This window comes from Orbicella faveolata, unplaced genomic scaffold (genome assembly GCF_042242905.1).
Source record: "Orbicella faveolata isolate gen_17 unplaced genomic scaffold, um_ofav_v1 contig_13, whole genome shotgun sequence".
Lineage (NCBI taxonomy): Eukaryota > Metazoa > Cnidaria > Anthozoa > Scleractinia > Merulinidae > Orbicella > Orbicella faveolata.
The window spans coordinates 26,910,001-26,923,011 of record NW_028301540.1 but is presented as its reverse complement, the minus strand read 5'-3'; the positions used below and the strand labels follow the sequence as shown (position 1 = coordinate 26,923,011).

The 13,011-nt window shown below is 38.3% G+C and overlaps 1 protein-coding gene and 2 pseudogenes across 1 annotated transcript in view; 1 reads left to right on the top strand and 2 right to left on the bottom strand.

Annotated features, from left to right (window-relative positions):
* Window positions 1-6,181: 6,181 nt before the first annotated feature.
* On the bottom strand, window positions 6,182-7,900 carry LOC149115832 (uncharacterized; annotated as a pseudogene).
* Window positions 7,901-7,902: 2 nt separating this feature from the next.
* LOC149115830 (uncharacterized) overlaps window positions 7,903-13,011 on the bottom strand; it is a 10,288-nt gene continuing 5,179 nt past the window's right edge. The window contains exon 3 of the mRNA XM_089285225.1: window positions 7,903-8,167. Coding sequence (XP_089141351.1) covers window positions 7,952-8,167 — 216 coding nt within the window. The 3' untranslated portion in view covers window positions 7,903-7,951. The remainder of the gene's footprint in view (window positions 8,168-13,011) is intronic.
* LOC149115831 (uncharacterized) overlaps window positions 8,212-13,011 on the top strand; it is a 5,549-nt pseudogene continuing 749 nt past the window's right edge.

Here is a 13,011-nt window from a genome sequence, read left to right as displayed (position 1 = left end):
GGTACAACAAAACGTAATAGGTCTAATAGGTTAAAAAAGTACGTAGTTAGTAATTTTTTTCAGATTTAGACGCATGACTGGGCCGAGTTTCAATACTGGCACTTAAATTGACAATACAGTATTAATCTTGAACCTTTCTTTGTATCGTACCTCTCTGATGCATTTTACCTGCGCAAATCGATACTTTGTTAATAATCTGTCGCGTTCGCTGCACAAAAACGTTTTGTTTGTTTGTTTCTGTCAGTGTTATTTGACTTAATTTATTATTCCGATTTAGCTTAATTTCTTCGTTTTGTCCCAATTAGGATGAGAAAAAAAAATTTCCTCTCGCAGCATAAAACTAAAGGGACTTCTGGAAAACAACTTTTTCCTTGTTTCCATCTAGCAGAAAAGTTAAAACACAATACAAGTGTAAAACAAAACGTAATAGCTCTAAAAAGTACGAAGATTAAGAGGCGTTTCCCTTCCCTTTCCCTTTTTTATCTTGACGTATAATACTTCTCTGCTGTGCTATACGCGTTTCAGGATAAATCCATGCTATATTGCCAATATAGCTGTAACCTCGATATTTGTGCTGATTTGAAGGCAAAAATCTCGCAGCAACTGTACCATTTGTTGTTTGCAGTTTATGACAGGGCAAGTGCTGTAACCGAGTGATTTTTCGATCATTTCGCTGAGGTTATTAGATAAGGAATTGATAAAAATGTAAACATAGTCGAAGTACTAATGTACCTGAGAAATCCCATCTCCATCACTGATAAACTGTAATTACGTAAGATCGCCATGATATTCTAGTGCTGCATAATACGTTTGAATTGCTTCAGACAAACGGAATTTCGGAAAGCTTCAATCTCGGCCAGTCTATCTAACAATTAGATTATCAGCTCCTGATTTCTATCGCGTGATAGCTGACCAGGGCGCACGAATTATTTTAGAGTAAATCTATTGATTCCATTGATATGTAGGTTAGCAGAAAGAAAAATCTATCGCGGTGAATACATCTTTTTTGTAAGCCATATTTGAACAATGTTTATTTTCGTCAATTCTATTTCTTTGTCGAAAGTGACGAAGAGAGAGTTGGATATTTTGGCCTGAGGCCACAAGCTTATGAAACTAGGTCATTGTAGTTTGTAAAGGCTAATATTCCTTTAGAGTTGCTAAAACACTGCACCTGGGTGCTTGATATAGTTAACATCTTTGTTTATTCAACGCGACGCAAATCGATATCATTATACTTTCAAAAATACTCTACATATATCACGTTTGCTGTACAAGCGAATTTTATTTCTTTATTTCTGTCAGTATTATTGGACTAGTCTTAATTTGGAGCCTTAGAAAACACTATTCTGAAGCCCTTTTTGTGGGAAACGATTCAGTTTAATTTCATCGCTTTTCCAACTACAGTGAGAAAAAAAAATTATCGCGCTGCATAAAACTATCAGAATTTCGCATTTATAGCTGATAGTCAATACGAGATTTCTAGAAAACGACGTTTTCCTTGTTTTCATTGAGCAGAAAAGTTAAAACACAATACAAGTGCAAGACATCAACGTAACAGGTCTAAAAAGTGTGCATTTTTGTTTCACTATTTTTATTAAAAAGAACTAAATTGACGATATTAACCTTGTTTCTTTCCTTATCAGCTTTTATCTTGACGTATAATGCTTATCTGATGTGCTTTACGTGTTTCAAGATAAATCCATACAATATTACCAAAGTAGCTATTACCTTACAATCGATATTTTGCCGACCTGACGGCAAAAATCACGCGACAACATGTACGTGTTCCATTTGCTGTTTGCAGTTTGCGGAATTAAAAGGGTTTTTAGTGAGACATACATTTTTCGATCATTTCGCTGAAGCTATTAGATAATGAATTGATGGAAACGTAAATCAGTCGAAGCATTAATGTACGTACTCGAGAGAACTCATCTCCATCACTGATAAACTGCAATTGCGCAAGTTCATTACGTTATTCTAGCAATGCTTAACTCGTTTAAAAAGTTTCACACAAGCGGAATCCCGAAAAGCTACAACAGTCCACATTCGAGCCATCAATATTTTAACATAGCCCAGAGGCTTTCAGAATAAATTTCTATATTTGGTGGTGTTAAGTCTCTTTTGGGAATTAAGGAACAAAAGCAACTCAAAAGTTTTTCCAATTGTGTCTTGAAAGCCTCGGAGCCCGAACGTGGCCTACCAAGAGAGGACTCTCGGCTAATATAAATCTACTACCTTTCTATCACAAATGCCGTTCGCTGATTGGCTACACTACTCACTATCAGTTCTGTTGTAGATGGTAAGTAGCCTAGCATTTAAGTATGCGCTTGTTAACGAACTAGCGACCACTTTTTATGTTTTTTAAGTGTCTATGAAGAGGATTTAGATAAAGTTTTGGACGACTAGAAGATTTATAGTAAGTAAAACAATTGGATTATTCTCTCTCGATTTTTATGCGTGATAGCAATCTCGAACTCATAATCTAATTGTTCAATATCACTTAATCACATTGGAATGAGGACTTTCTTCAAAATGCAAAAGTTCCCATTCTCAAGAAAGAAGCTTGCTGGATATTAGCAGTAAAATTATAATAAGTGGTATTATATTTGCACATATTTTAATTAAATTTTTCTGTTATGTTATAGTTCTTTCTTTCTTTCTTTATTTGTTAAGGTGGCTCAAAACAGTTTCTTGCAGTTAGATTTTGATTGGTTATCATAACCACTCTTTATCACTTGGTCACTAGGTTACCATAGCAACAGTATGACCTGCTAAAAACATCCTTAATTACAGCTTTAGGGGCTTATAATTCAATAACGGCAGCGTGAATTTTTTTTTATATCATCAAATTTTACGGTGCGTTTCTTTAAGAAAATCCAAGATTGGATTCTTAAATCCGAAAGAATCCGAAAACGAATTTTGCGTTTCTTTACTAAACAGATCAATCCAAGATTTCTCGGATCATGGTCCGTCAAAGGAACCGAAGAATCCACACTTGGAGTGGATTCTTGGGTACCTTTGACGCACCATGATCGCAGAGATCTTGGATTGATCTGTTTAGTAAAGAAACGCAAAATCCGTTTTCGGATTCTTTCGGATTTAAGAATCCAATCTTGGATTTTCTTAAAGAAACGCACTCTTAATAAGCGTGATAAGACGTAACGTTTCGAAGAGTTAAAAAAAGTCTGTTCATAGAGTTCAGAACCACCTTGAAGCTTTGAAAATCTAAGGTGGTCACTGTGCCGTTTTTGAATTATAAGCCCCTAAAGCTGTAATTAAGGGTGTTTTTAGGAGATCATACTGTTGCTATGGTAACCGATTGTGTCACGGAAATGATAACAACATGTTCACCAATGATTGGGCAGTTTTTTGATACCACGATTGTAGCATCAAGTGATAAAGAGTGGTTATAAACGACCCATCGAAATCTAAGTGTTGGAAATTGTTTTGAGCCAACCTTTATTGATTGTATTTTACTGATTGCGTGTCACCAATTGTCATAACTTATGTTTTCTACCTGGTGGTTTTCAAGCAAGATTCCTATTATGACTGTTACTTCGGTTACAAAATTAAGGAAAAGAAATTAAAAGAGAAAAGGACGATAAAATTTTCAAAAAGTGAATGAAGCATGAGTCGGCTAAACAGTTCCGACGGTATCCGATTTACGAGACCGTAGTAATTTTCAGAACCTCGAGACATTGATTTCAAACCCGAAATTCATGATTGTTGCTAGAGATCATCATATTGAAATATTTATTCAAGCAGATGATTCCCTTTGTCGGTAATAAAATGTTCATATAGCAACGAAGTATCGATTGGGGCCAATGGCCACTTAGATTCAAGACCGCCATTTTCCTTATGCTAGAAACATAAACCTTGAAAAAATACAGTAAACTGCCCCTTATAAGCCCCCCCCCAGCTTATAAGCACCCCCGGTTGTAAGCCAAAAAATAACTTCGGTTATAAGCCCCTCCGGATATAAGACCCCCCCTCTAGCTTTCCTTGTTTTGAGTTCGTTTTATTATAATGTTTTAAAGCTCAATCCAGTAAATGTAAAATCGATTTCGATCAACTGACATGTGCAGCTATAGCTCGTTTCGAAACGGTTGTTTTTTATTCTGGTTATAGGCCCCCTCGGATACAAGCCCCTCCGTTTATAAGCCCATCTAAAAACCCTTACGGAGTTATATAAGCCTAAGACTTAGAAAGAGCAGTTTACAGTAGTTTCGGCAATCTCGTGAACTCCTCTGAAAAACCGTCCTCAGGGAATGTCCCGAATGCTGTTGCTACCAAGGTAACATTACAACAGTGTGCACTGTTGTTTCAGAGAAGGTTAAGATTAAGAAAAAAAGAAAAGATCTTCGTGGAACGTGACTTTGCTTAGGCTATGGTCCGATATTTTGCCACCTCATCACTCATTGTCTGTTATAAGAAAAGTTCGATCTTCAAGTTTAGCTTTTGCTTTTTTTTTGCTTACGCGAAGAATTTCTTGCCTGGGTGAACATATGTGGGCTGTTTAGGTTTGGTAAAACGCTGAAACAAAACTCAGGAAGCCATATTTACTTAGCCATTGATAAAAATCGAATTCTTCGAAGTCTTTTCCAGATATGTAAAATTTCACCCTTCCGTGAGTCCATTCGATCATATTTCATATACCCAAAAGATGCGAAAACGTGATCTACCAAATACTGGAATGTTTGTCCATTTTAGAGCTTTCAACAGATCAAAGAAATAGCAAACATGAGCAACTGCTAATTAAAGTTCTATTGATATTCCTGTTATGTACACAGGTTATCGCAACGTAGAGATTCTAGAAACTAGCTTGGACTACGCGTCTGACTCCTCCTTACGTCAAAATGTCATATTAGACTGTGAAAGAATCTCGGCAGGAGGGATTTTTCTAGCTCGTTAAATTCCGGACAATATGGAGAGGCCCCTCCCGAGATGGATTTCTTTTTTATTTGAAAGCGTAGGGATCTCATAGTTAAATATAGGAAAGGGTATAAAGGAAACAGGTCATTTAGAAAACAGTCATAAAAGGCTCTTTTAAGTCCCTTATAAAACTTGAACAGACACTCAATGGCGAATAGGCATTTCCGAGTTACATTGTGTCGTGCAAAAGCTTTCTTATTAAAATAGGTTTAATTTGCATGAAAATGAACGTTGTGGATGAACTCGTTTTTATATGAATGGCATCGCTCGAAAACTCGTTTTGACACAGAATCAAAAAGCAACTCAGAAATGGGCTATTCCTCGAAGAATTTTAAGGGTTACACAGATTACTTATGGAAAAGGAGACTAAGAAGACACCGCCAAGAACGAATGATGGAGAAATCGGCGCGCGGAAAGAGAGCAGCTAAAAACAATCTGAAGACTGTCAGACCTGTATGGATTTCATCAGCGGCCTATACTCTGTAGAAGTATTGTGAAAAGACGAACTGGAAGGTGCAGGCTTAAGTCATACTATTTAACGCATTGCATAGTTTGCATTTGATAGTTTTGGTATTTAATATTTTAAGACGGAATCCACCAGAAGTTCGAGTAACAAGTAGACAAAAACCTAGTGCCAACATTATTTACATCGTATTGCAAACTTCTGTACGACTGTTTTAAATATCTTCTCAAAAAAGAAATCATTTCTAGCAACACCAAACGTCGAAAACGAATGTTAAACTTCATATGAAACACTTGAAAGTACTGGTGAAATGAAACTGATAATGAAATTTTGCCTGTGTTTGCACGAGTTCTCTGAACTTTGAAATGTATTTTCGGTGTTATTTCAGGCAATTATTTATGTATTTAGCTTTAAGAAAATGTAAAAATGACTTTAAAATACTTAAAATTATTCTGGTACCAGAATTTTGTCCACTAAAACCTAAAATTGCTCGATTTTCTATCGGATTTCGTCTTAATGTGTTTCTATGGTTTGATAATAACGAGCGGCACACGTATATACATGTATGTGGTATGTAACAATAGAAGTAAAGAGCTGGATTAGTTGGTCCAAGACATTTACTTGCTACTCGGAGTTTCATGCTTCTTCCGAAGCAATCATCAGGCAACTACAATATCTTTTCCTGTAACCGTTTTTTCAAGTAAATGTCTTCGGCCAACCAATCCAGCTCTTTCTAGTACTTCTATTGTTATACTGCTCTAGTCTATGTCTAAATAGTAAGCACTTTAATAGCCGATGAGGATTTTAGCCTACTATTTGGTTATGTGGTATGTATGTACGTACACATTGTTATCAAATCACTTTAACTATAAACAAAAACAAGTTGAGCAGACGTCATCCTGACGCTCTCGAATTTCGAAATAGAACCAACTTTCTGTCCATAATATCAAACGTGCAACAATTATGTTGGGTATCACAGGACACAAACAAATGAGATCTGCATTTCTAAACATTTAGATCCAGACTTGAGAGTTGCAATAGAAGTTATATAGGTATTGCTATTGCCTTACCAAGACGACTAGGAAACATAGTAAAAGGTTTGAACCCAGGAGTATCAGTAGTTCGTATAGTGTGATCATCCGGGTAAGGGTAGTTCTGAAAAGAACAACCTGAAAGAACTGTTGTTGGTGACTGACGTTTCGACAACCTGAACGGAAGTCATCTTCAGAGTCAAGTGAATAGTTTTGTCAGTCGATGATGTTTTTTTGTCTGGTCCGTGGAAAGTGATTGATCAGTCTAGCTATGATGGTATCGGCTGAAAGACTCGTGTAGAGTTTGTTATCAGTAATTGGTGGGTTTCGATCCGTGTATTTTTAGTCAAATAGGTCGGTTTTTGGTCGTTATATTGTTCGTCAAATAAAGTCGGTCTGTTAGAAGTCCGTTTGTCGGTTTCGTTTCAGTCGTGGATAAGTCGTTTCTAAGGCGCCGGTAGTTGTTGACATCTGTTAAGAGGCGTTTGTTCTAGGTTAGTGTACCAGATTTCCAGAGTCAGTCGTTGAAAATAGTTTGTACTGTAGGTTAAGCACTGAGCATAGTCCCAGTCAATGTTGTGGTTTGTCAGTTGGTGATGTACAGCAATGTGATTGTTGGCATCACCATTTCTAGTAGCTCGTTTGTGTTCAGTCAGTCTCGCTCGTGTTAAGGTTTCTGCCAGTCTCACCAATGTAGGAAGGCTGGCAGTCAGGGCATTTGATCTTGTAAACTGTTCCCTGTCTGTTAGGTACGTCCCTGTCTTTAACGTTGGTCAGTAAGTGTCGTAACGTAGTTGTAGGTTTGTGGGCTACACGGATGTTATAGGGCTGTAGGATCCGTGAGATGGTCTCAGAAGTGACCTTAATGTAAGGTATAGTCACGGTAGTAACAGGCGTTGGGTTCCTGTTCGTTGCGTCAGCCTCAGTGGGTCGGTAAATGCTTCGTCTAATAAAGTCAGCGTTGTGGTTGTATTTGTGAAAAACGCGTTCAAGGTATCTAGTTGCGCTCGTCTCGTCAAAGTCTTTATAGTCGTGGCTTTGTGTGAAGTCTGGTTGCAGGATGATTCGTCAAGTAATCTGTCGGTATGCGTCGGTTTTCTGGACATTGTCGTTCGCAGTTCGTTGTTGTCGCGGCTTAACAAACAGTCTAGAAAAGAAAGTTTTCCATTTTCTTCGATTTCTTTAGTAAACTGGATGTCGGCGTTCTGTTCGCTTAGGTGGTCGTGGAAAGCGTCAATTTCGTCTTGTGAACGGCGGTAAAAGTGTCGTCAACGTAGCGTAACCAAAGCGGTATCATTTGTCGGCAAGCTGCGAGGGCGCGTTCCTCTACGTATTTCATCACAATTTCTGCGACAACAACAGAAACAGGCGACCCCATGGCTGTTCCATGCAACTGTCTCGCCTCTTGCCAAATCTCGCTTATACCATTCACCACCCCTTCACTAGTTTTGATTCCATCAACTGAGGCCTTATAACACAGAAGAAACCTTATGCCTTATATCGTTCGACCAAACCTTACAATTTGTTAACCATTCTTGGAAGTCCTTCTTCTCAGTTTTCTAAATAAGCAACGCCTATCTAGCTTAGTTGCACTTATAAGGGATAGGTTTTCATCGCAGTTTTTAGGCACGCCCAGTTTCAAAGTCCTGTTAATATATCTGTGTTTATATTGATAAAGTTTTCCAACTCTTTCTTCTTTAAACAGGGAACTGTCCTCCGCTGTATTGTCGCATCGCTGCACCTGTGAGTGCAAATGAAACAAATAACGATATTGAGTCACTCCCTATAAGACAATATCATAAATTCATTACAACACAGGCACGCTTTAAGTGTGTACCCACATTTTGTGGGTCGATTATTATTCATATATTCACGCTATTGTTCTTTCTCATTGAATATTCATAATTCACGGACCGATTACTTTCCGAACATGTGGCTGGCTACTGCACGAGCGCAAACGCTTTGATGTTAGGTGCGATATTTTTGCTTTGTGTTAGGATTTCTGCTTGATTGATTTTTTAAACCCTATTGTTGCGACATATTTTAATTTATTCGTAAGAAAGGTCTGGAAAAGCTCAAAGCATGCACGTGGAAAGGCCCCGGGAAAGGCTGAGAAATTGACATGAACGCATTGCTCGGCGTCTGACCGCAAAAACACTCTCAAACATTCTAGTGTCTGGAATGTTTTTCATCAATAAATTCGCTCCTTTTATTCATTCCAGTGTTCATTTAAATCTAAGCTACGATTTTTGACGTCTCGCTTTGTTAAAATCATACCGCTTTGATGAGTCCAAGTGAACATAAACCCATGGAACGGAAGCCCGCTCGATTATTTATAAAAAAACTCTGTCGATCGATAGCTAGCTATTGGAAGTCGGCCCGTTTTCACCGAATTAAACGTAGACATTCATAAGCAAGAAGAAAATAAAACGAGTGTGTTGGATTTTGAATTCTGTGTACCCTTTCGTTTGTCATTTACTGTTCCTTTAGATGTTTTCTTTTGTCTTTTAGCTTTTCTGGTACGAAACGATCGAGTCGAGTATAAACGTCACGGCAATGAATCAAACGCGATTTCTATTGGTCAGATCCATGTGGTTGCTGTGACGACCAACAAATCAACGTGAGTTAAGCGGAGCTGAATCGGGCGAATTTAAGTTTATTTACAAGCTTTTTTTAAGCCAAATCTCAAAATTATCAACGACATTTCATCTTTTCAGAAGTTTAGTGTCACGGCAGTATCAACAAATTGTGTGTTTCGGGTCAGCATCGCGGATCACAACAACGCGAGTTGTTAATCGAACGAATTCAAGGTGACAGCGTGTTTAAAAATCTCAGAAGTCTAAATGGCAGTTCATCCTTCCAGAAATCAAAGCACTTTTGACGGTAAGTCCATTGAAACGTATGTGAAATTCATTGAGCTAATGTACAAAACACAGGGTCACTTATTTACATGTTTTCCACCGTGAAGTCAGCGATTCCCTTGATCGGTAAGCTCACGACTGAAACGTATAAATAAATCCATTGTTTACCTTTAGGATGACACTCTTGACCGACAATTGTCCCGCAAATGTGGCCAGAAAACTTGAAAGCGACGTTCGTTGGGAACAAAAAGTTCTTCAAGATTGACAATTCATTTCTTCTTACACTTGGATTGAAAACTCACGTAAAGAAGAAGGGATACAAACATCTGGACGCAGTTCTTCAAAAGCACGGTAAGGCTTACGAATCAGAATATTGTATTTTAAAGCCAGTGTTTTTTGCGATTAATGATACAACACAATAAATCTGAATGCTTGAAAAAAATTGATTGTTGTTCTTTATTTAATAATCCTAGTTCAATGAAGGTGATAAGGAACGAACGATGTTAAAGAACTATGAACTATAAATTCTCCTTTCTTGCGACCACACGATTCTTTTATTGTAGTTGTGAGAATTTTGAGTTCCATAAAGAAACATTATCCCAGTCTTTTTTGTAGTCATCGCTACCTGGACATAACCAGTATCTTTTCCAATGAAAGTAAAATCTTAGGCTGAGACGAGTTTTGTTTTCAAATACAACAAATTACCTCTGCTTGTTTGAGTTTTTTGCAAATTTTTGTTACAAAAACTGAAAAACTAAACAAAGGATCTGCAGTATTTTTTTGTTGTTTCTCAGTATCACGAGGAATTAACCGTATGTTATGCACGCCAGAGTACATTACAGCTATATTTTCTAATCCAGCAAAGTGTTTTTTTGTGATTTGTGATTATTCAATTAGATTTAAATTGTTGAAATTCTTGCAAAGCACTCCATAACCACAGTTAACAAAGCTATGAAATGTGTTTCATTGACAAATAGTTTTTAATTTTATACATTGGCTGTTGTGCCAGCCAAAATCAATGGCTCTGGTGAGTGTCAAGCCAGTCATCCATACCCAAAAATAATGGGGCTTCTCTCAAAATTAATTTTTTGGGGCCTCTTTTTGTTCTAAAAAGGCCAAGGCCCTCCTCCAGATCTGCCACAACAAGACATGTGAAAATTATGTTTAATAACCAAGTGCAAATATTATGCACTTCTAAAAGGTGAAATCATGGCATTACACATTACCTTTATATTAAACAGAACAACTTTTTGTTGATGTCTCCAGGTTTAGTTGTAAGAGAAGAATATGTATTCAAACGTGATGCAGCAAAAATTCGCACCCACATGTCATGCCAAGCTGCACTTCTGCTACTATTTACCATCACCAGTACTTTGCAAGGGGAGGAAACAACTACTGCAATACAACTGCGCTGTGATTTAATCGGAATACTTGTAAATGCTGCTGCTACAACACCCAGTGAGCACCCTTCATCTACACCTGAACAACCATCTATGATACCAACTGCATTATCTGAATATCCAACCACTATTTCTGAGCCACAAACTCCTGTGCTTCCATCAACGCCAGTTTCGACAATGCCATCAACATCGACAAGTGCATCAACCCAAATTCTTGCAACGCCATTGACAGTAACTCCACCTTGCAATCACGATCAGCAAGCATCAATGTCTAAACGCATCCGCACTCAAGATCTTCTGACACGCCAAGAAAGCATAAGGCAAACACAAGATAAGGGGCGAAAGTTCACCTCCAGAGAAGTTGTCCGTCGCCTGAATCTGCAGAGAGATGAACTTACAAAACTCGCAAAAAATGTTCATCATGGCTCAAAAAAATGATTTCATTGCATCATTGGCAGAAACAGTAACTAATTGCAAGGGAGATGATCATGATCATAATGAAAACTGGGATGGAAGTTTAACCCCTCAGGATGTTGTAAATTTGGCCAAAATTGCTCACGATCCCCAGAAAAGGAAGCCGATTTATGACCTCATCATACAACAGGATGCTGCCCAACACTATCACCTGTCAGCAATTGAGGTGCTCAATCTTCAGGACACCACCAATCCAACAGAAATGTTGCGTGAACTGAGACGGAAATTGCCAGGATATTTTGACTCAGAATCCAAGGTGAACATCCTCAAGGCAAAACTTCGAAGGGAGTTTGAAGTGGTTTGGCAACCACAAAGAACGCACTCTGGATGGCAAATCAGTCCAGAGAGACTCAGGGAGACATTGCTCTTTTTGTACTGGTGGCTGCCTCCAAATGAATGGTGGAAGATTTACGGAGATGGTAGAAATTTTGGTGGGAAGGACAGTGTGGCAATAACACTAAATGTATTAAACAGTGAAGCTATGTTTCATGGTCTAAGCTACCATAGCCCAGAAGAGTACTGGCCGCTTTCAATTTTTTACGGAAAGGACACGCGCCTTAATTTGGAACTGAACCTTGGCGATCCCACAAAGCGAGGCAGTCTAAATTCCTGGATAGAATCAATGATTAACAGAGGACACAAAGTGGTCATATCATCTGATTCGAAATTTTCAGATAATTTACTTGGAGGTGGGTTGGATTCCACAAGTACAGATTCCTTCACAATGTACAATTATGAAACCAAGGAGACAAGGTGCAAGGTTGGAGAGAACACAGGATTTCGATCAGAAATTGGTCGCAGAATCAACAGAGAGCATCCGGAATCACTTCTTCCATCACTGCCGACATCATGCTACATTCCAGATGGAAATCACTGCTTCTGTAGACTAACAGAACACATGGTGTTTGATCGTTGTATGACCTGTTTAAATTTAGAAGGCCAGCAAACTATGGGAGGGCATGCTGCCAAAGAACAAACTTTAAACCACTTTATCAGCAACATAAATGCCAGAGGAGTAAGGAATGGCAAATTCGAACTACGGTATGAGGGCAAGAAGCTGGAGCAGATTACACTTAATGTGAATCATGCTGAGACAGTATCGTCACCAGCAAGTGAATATGCAGGAAGCCCTTACCCAGAAATTCTGGAGAATGTTGCCAGCAAAGAAGTGTTTTTTGATTTGCCTGTTCACCTGAAGAATGAACTGAATTGGCCTTCTTTGAAAATTTCAGAATATGACCTCGAGATGAAAATATGGGATGTGAACTGGGAACTTCATAAAGCTGATAACAATATCACTCTTCAGTCTTCTACTCCAGAGCATCAACTCCCTCAGTCAGAAGCAGCAGTAGGAAATCAACCTTTACTGAAGAGTTTAAATGTTGAAGATACATCTCTGCGAAGCCAGGAAGCTGACAACTACAAGAGAGGAGACAGAGTCTTCATTGAGAAAGGTGGGCAGACAACCAAGGCAATGGTTTGTGAAATTACTCCACAGAAAAAGCGTGTAAAAGTGGCTGTTAATCCTAAAGAACCTCCTTTCTTTGTTGAAATTACATCACTTTGTGACCCTGATCCTCAAGTTTTGAATGGACTCACTTTTGTCATTTCTGGAAGACTTAACGAGAAGGACAAAAGTGGCATCACGAATGCTGAACAACTCACTCCAGTTATTGTTCGGAATGGTGGGAAGGTGTTTACAAGGGATGTGGCACAAGCTGCTGATGCAGACTTCATTTTGATAACATCACAGAAAGAGCTTGAAAAGGATATCAAAAAGATCAACAAACCGATAGTTTATGCATATCGTTTCAAGTGGCCAATTATCTCAAAACAATTTGTGCTTGCAG